The sequence below is a fragment of the Anneissia japonica genome, unplaced genomic scaffold (assembly GCF_011630105.1).
Source record: "Anneissia japonica isolate Jap-2015-1 unplaced genomic scaffold, ASM1163010v1 scaffold466_len1169948_cov191, whole genome shotgun sequence".
Classification (NCBI taxonomy): Eukaryota; Metazoa; Echinodermata; class Crinoidea; order Comatulida; family Comatulidae; genus Anneissia; species Anneissia japonica.
Genome location: NW_022689540.1, coordinates 1,142,571 through 1,149,084, shown reverse-complemented (window position 1 = coordinate 1,149,084; position 6,514 = coordinate 1,142,571). Strand labels below are relative to the sequence as shown.

At 32.8% G+C, this 6,514-nt stretch overlaps 1 protein-coding gene across 1 annotated transcript in view; it reads right to left on the bottom strand.

The window, feature by feature from the left end:
* Positions 1 to 2,931: 2,931 nt before the first annotated feature.
* The window catches only part of LOC117099815 (galanin receptor type 2-like), a 4,750-nt gene continuing 1,167 nt past the window's right edge, over positions 2,932 to 6,514 (bottom strand). The window contains exons 2-3 of the mRNA XM_033239346.1: positions 6,071 to 6,263; positions 2,932 to 4,147 (exon numbers count right to left, since the gene is read on the bottom strand). Coding sequence (XP_033095237.1) covers positions 4,029 to 4,147; positions 6,071 to 6,263 — 312 coding nt within the window. The 3' untranslated portion in view covers positions 2,932 to 4,028. The remainder of the gene's footprint in view (positions 4,148 to 6,070; positions 6,264 to 6,514) is intronic.

Below are 6,514 nucleotides of genomic sequence, written 5' to 3'. Positions count from 1 at the left end.
CAAACTGAGGAATACTGTAAAATTTGTAGAGACGCTAAAGCTCATTATTACAGGTCCTACCTAAATAATAATAGCGATAACTCTAAGAAAATTTGGAATGGCCTGAAAGATCTCCTTCCTTCTAAAAAGACTAATGTACTTCCTCCTTCTTTCCCTATTACTGGTACTGAGGTTTCCGACTCGCCTACTGTCGCTAACTCCTTTGATCACTTCTTCAAAAATAACGCTGTTTTGATTTCTTCACTGATCGACTCGTCTAACTTTGCTAATCCTACTTCTTATCTCACTCATGCTTTTCTTACTTTTCAATAAAGCCTGTTGGTGAAGAAATTGTCCCGTTAGAGTTGAATTCTATCAATCCTACCCTCCTCTACACTGTAGAAACAGCGTGGAGCATTTAAACACAAAACTCCACGCAATGTTGTCCCGTTTTTGGTGACACGTTTAAAAGCTAAACGTGTTTAGCTACGATCTTGACGTGTTTATCTTGACGTGTTTAGCATTAAATGTGCTTAGGTATTTTACATCATGATGTCACATCTAATGCTAAGCACGTCAGAAGCCTAAACACATTAGGCCAGACCTATGTTACTCTCTTACCTGGCTCAAATCTAACAAGCTAACACTTAATGTTAACAAAACTAAATATATGCTAATATGTTCTTCTAAAATAAAAAGGCGAAAAGTTAATCATTCAATCGACATTTCTTTTAGACACTCCTATCCAATCTATAACCTCTCACAAACACATTGGCGTGACCATTGACAACACTCTAACCTGAAAATCTCATATTTCTTCACTTTGTAAACAACTCAACTCCTCACCTACTTACTTGCACGCACCTCTAAATTCACTAATAATTCTGTTCTCCACCTCTTGTACAATTCTTTGTTTCTTGTTTCAAGATTCGACTACTGCTGCTGTGTCTGGGGTTTCAAACCCACTACTACAGTAAACTTTTAAAAAAATTCAAAATAAAGCTATACGCATCCTACTTAATCTACCTCCTACTACTCATGTAACTTCTCTCCACTTCTCTAATGCTAAGACCATTCCTTTTTCATGACAGATATCGATATCAACTTGGCTGCTTAACTTTTAAAGCTCTTCTCCATCATCATCAAACTATTTGTCAATGCCTCACAAAAATAACAGCAAATGGCCGAATAAACACTCGACAGATCACTAAAGGGGGCTTACATATCTCCAGACCCCACTTGGAACTCTTCCAACTATAATTTAGCTTTAATGCTCCTCCTTCTTTAAATCTCTTCCCTTAGATATCCGCAATGCTACTACTTACTCCTCCTTTAAATCGTCCCTCAAAAGCTACATCCATCTTTCTTTGGTGTAACTCTGTATCTTTGGCCTTTTAATTGTTACTTGAACTTGCATTGGAAGTTCATTATAGATTTCTATTGTTAATTGTAAATTTTTATTTTTGAATTAATTTATTTTCTGTAAATTTAGAATGATATGATTTATAGTTTTTTCTCTCATTTGTATATTATATATTTATTTTATTTGATTATTTGATTAGGGATAATTTATTCTGACCTTATTTATTTCTTTCTCTGTTGTTTTGCTATTATAGTTTTTTGATCCTGCTTGATTTATTTGCATCGTTATTTAATTATAGATTTTTTTTATAATTTATATTCAGTTTTATTTATAATTTTCAATTACTTCATGTTGTAAATTAAGAATTGAAAGGTTGTCAGTTTTTCTTTTTTTCTTTTTTCTCATCTATATATTTATATTTATTTTATTTTATTTTTTTGTTTATTGATTATTTCATTAGGGCTAACTTAATGTAGTTTAAATTTATTTACAGTATAACACTATTAATTAATTATTTTCTTACTCTCTTTTATTTTGTTTTACTATGTGTACTGAGGGTCCCTAATGATCAGCTTCGGCTGGATGGACTACATTCAATATTAAATATTGCTGAAATAAATAAAATAAATAAATAAATTCATCAATTGTATCTTATTTCATTGATTTGTTTTATTTAATGGTTGAAGAGTTAGCTGGCTTAATTTAAGTATAGCAGTTTACATTCCTAGTAAGATGTTAATGGAGATTTTGGTTATGTAAAGAAACTATCTGTTTTAGCAGTTTCCTATCTTATTTCGAGCCCCAGGGCCTTGATTAGAGTTGAGCGTTGTATTTTATATCGCAGCAGGCTTCAACCCGGTGAGCACCAGTTAATATTTGGCAAAGAGGTATGATTTAGAAAAGAGCGAATCAGTGTTTAAATAATATAAAGAATTTATAGTAAACACAGATTGGTCAAAGTTGTTGCATATCACTGTGATGACAGTTGAACAGTTAATAGCTTCTTCTGTGTGAAAACACAAAGGATGACTTGCGGAATTCTGAAGATATTTCAGTGTAGTACTTTGAATGGGGCAGTATACATCGGGAGAGACAAGACATGTATAACGCGCACGGAGCTACGGTCTTAACGTCTCTACTGAGAAACGTTGCGTATACTGGTACTCAGCATTTCAGCCGTTCGATTGAGGAGAGAATTGAGCTGATGACACAGGTTAATTTAAGATCTTGATTGAGCACACACTCAGTCACTACCACCAATTTAGTGGGACTGATCTATCCGGGGCTCTCAATCAACATATAGGCCTACACCTAGAAATAAATGTTGCATAGAATACATAAAAGAAGGCAAAGGAAGACGATAATAGCTTTGCTTTTGATATTTCATTATATTTAGCTAAATTCTTGATCATTATTTATCGAAGAGAACTTGATTTCTGTGTAGAAATATATACTACCAGTTTAGGCCTATAATTAGCCGTGCTGAATCAGATTACAAATCGTTTTTAATTCCCGATTAACAGTAGACTATAAAATAAATAATATATATACTTAGATTTATAATAATAAAAAAAAAAAAAAAAAAAAAAAGCGCTATCATTTCCATAGAGAGAAGGTAATGTTATTAGAGGCATGCAATAAAGTTTTTAATACATTTTAAACGATCTTTTATTAATTTAGCATCAAACATATCATAACACTGTATCATACTGTGTGTGTTGTCAAAGTAGTTGAGTAGCAATATTAGTCAGTAAATACAATTAAAAAAATAAGTTGATAGCACTTTTGTGACTAGCAAATATGTTCAAAAATGGTATTTGCACTATATACCAGACATAGGCTATATTGGGTGGTGTGCGTGGAAAACATACACTTGATTTAGAGTACACATGAACACTATATACAGCTGCTATTCAAAATAATATATTGGGCACTATATAATTGATATCTTTATTAAACCGTTCAAAACCGTATTCGCAGCTCCAGATTTGACAGAGCGAGGTGGCGTGATGATGCGGGATCTAGCCAGGTAGTGAATACGTATTTATTGGTTCAAAACTTACCAATGCCAATCTTCACTGTGTCCACCTAACTGAACCACCTCGTCTTTCGGATAAGACATAAAATCGTTGGCCAAAGTATATTCATGGTCCATATTAAAACATAATGGCTCTGTTGTGCCACTTGGGCAGTGACGTTTATTTGGTATTGTTTGCCCATGTGCCTAAATATATTATTTAAATTAAATCAATTAGTTTTTAACATTATAACTAGGTCTGCTATCAATAGCTATTTTATGAAATAACCAAAAGTAAATTAAATTATAAACATCTTTAAAAATAATATTAACTCACGTTAATTACGAAATGCAATCGTTTACAATGTATAACAGTACCATAGCAATTAAATATAAGAATTTATTATGTAAAGTTTGTTTTCCATCAATTAGGCCTATGTATCATTTTAACCATAGACATACATACACTGGTGCGATAGTTTTGTTGCATAAACCGTATATTAATGTCGACTTTAATGTTTTACGTTATTTTATATACACACCCTGTTAATTCTGTTGTAACACAGAAATCCCTGACCTTTATGCTATTAAGTTGTGCCCTTATACAATGCTGATGTATTGACAAAAATCGTAGTAGTTGTTGTCGATAAATTTCATTTTCATTCTGTGTCATAGATTGGTAATGTAACTAAAAATTTCCTTTCTTTCGGATTCTGAAGGCTTGAGCACGTTTTCCTTCAGCTTTGTTGTTTGGCAACTAGTTGACGTCACTACGAACGAACCGGAACCTGAAATCAAATCAATCATTATTTAATAAAATTATGTTGTGGAATTGAATTTATTGATATTAAATAAAATGAACAGTTGCAGTTGAAAAATCATGATGCATATTATGATATGTGGTAAAAATTTCCAATTTGAAATATAATAACATGCATTGGTAAATCGACAAATCAGGTAGGTCAATTATGATAATAATATGATAATAAATTGTATAATTTGTATACCGCCTGTTGGTGTATATACATATCTGTATATATATATATATATATATATATATATATATATATCAAAGACACTATGCACTTCATTAGAGTTCTTGACAATATAACCAATATCCCTAACCAATCTATCTTAGTTACCATGGACGTTACCTCGCTCTATTCTATACATCCCACATGAAGAAGGTATTCAAGCACTTATCATTTTTCTTCTAAACAATGTTTGCCAGCCGAACATATTAGCGACATCATAACCATTACTAATTTCATTCTTAAGCATAACCATTTCACTTTTAACAACTGCCACTATCTTCAAACTAAGGGGACCGCCATGGGCAAGAAAATGGCACCTATGCTAATATCTTTATGCACGAGCTTGAGGAAGATATTATTTTCTTTTCTTCTTAAACCTCTTTACTTCGCTCGCTATATTGATGATGTTTTATTCATTTGGCCCCATGGAGAGGATGCTCTCACTACATTTAAATCCCATGTTAATAACTTAACATTAAATTCACTTTCGAAAATTCGCCCTCCAAAATTACTTTCCTTGGCGCTCTTGTAGGCATTTCTAACAACACTATCACATCTTCCTTATATAATACACCACTGATAACAATGAATTTGTTAACTTTAACAGCTTTCAAACTCAAAGTTGATAATAACTGCATCCCTCTCGTTCTCGACTACCATCCCAATTATAAGCTGTCTTACCTGCCAACTCAAAACTGACTATCAATTCCTCAATAAAGATAACTCAATTCGCCATCTTGTTGAAGATCCTTCCCTACTTTATAGCTAAAAGCAACCCCCTAATCTTAAATCTATTCTCTCATCTTTCTAAACTTCATAAGAATTCTGGGAGTGGGGCACGTGCCCTCCGTGCCCCCTTACTGAATCCGCCCCTGCTCTTCTGGCAATGTTAAATGTGGTATAAATCCAGATGCAATATTCAATTTCATGTGCACCTCCGATATATTCATTATTCCCAATATTAATCTCACTATTAGTCCCCTGCACTAAATTGTGATTCATCTAATGTTATTTACATTATAATTTGTAACAAATGTCAAATCGGCACTAAATTTCTCCTCCGATTTAATAATCTTAAAAAAAAATCCATCAAAGACCACTCCATTGGTTTCCCAGTAGCCTGTCACTTCAATCTCCCTCATCACAGTATGAATGACTTAAGATTTATTTTGATCGCTACCAACTTCTCATCCCTTTCCCATAGACGAAAGAAGAATTAAAACGGATACTTAGAACCAATTATCACAATAAAAGTTTAACTATTGCAAACGGTACATCACTATAAAATTCTTTTTTAAAGTACAAGGTACTTCTAGAACTAAATTCTTGTCCAAAGACAACACTTAATAAAATTCCAAACAAGAACCTGCAATTTAAAAAAAATTATATACAAACACAATAATGTATTGTGTACGAAATAAATTAAAATTAAAATCATACCAATGACTGTTGGGAAAAATGAGGTTCACAATATGCTACCAATGAGATATCAATACCTGAAGCTACTAATAGGCCTACTATCAATTTGTTTCCTGTAAATAAGTGGTAACAATTTACAAAAAGGTAAACACAAATACAAAATATACCAGAGATAAGTAGGCCTAAACATGAAAATTACGAAGTTAGTCATCTTTCACGATTTGCACGATACTGGCATAACATATTCTGTAGGCCTACCCAAACAACGCATGTGTATGTTCAGTCGGTTTAGCAATCCAGCCACCAGAGCCATGTATCCCTGCCGATATTGTTTGCTGAGTGTGAAATAGACGAATGGGTTCACAAGGCCATTAATAGAAGTTGCCATAAGGCAAAAAGATGCAACCAATGGGTCAACACTTTCACCAAATTGGATCAAAGTCATTACTGACTGCAAAAAAAGAAACAAAATTAATGGTAAACATTATCAGCGTAGATCATGAAGTCCACAGGAGTGGACGAATATTCGTGTTTAGTCAATGTTCAAAAAATATGTCAACTAGACTTTTGACTTTATCAGTCTCATATCGCCTACACAATTATGTTTGTTATGGAACAACGTGCTATATCATTTCACAATGACACATCTTTATATATATATCATTTCACAATGATACATCTTTATATATATATATATACTGT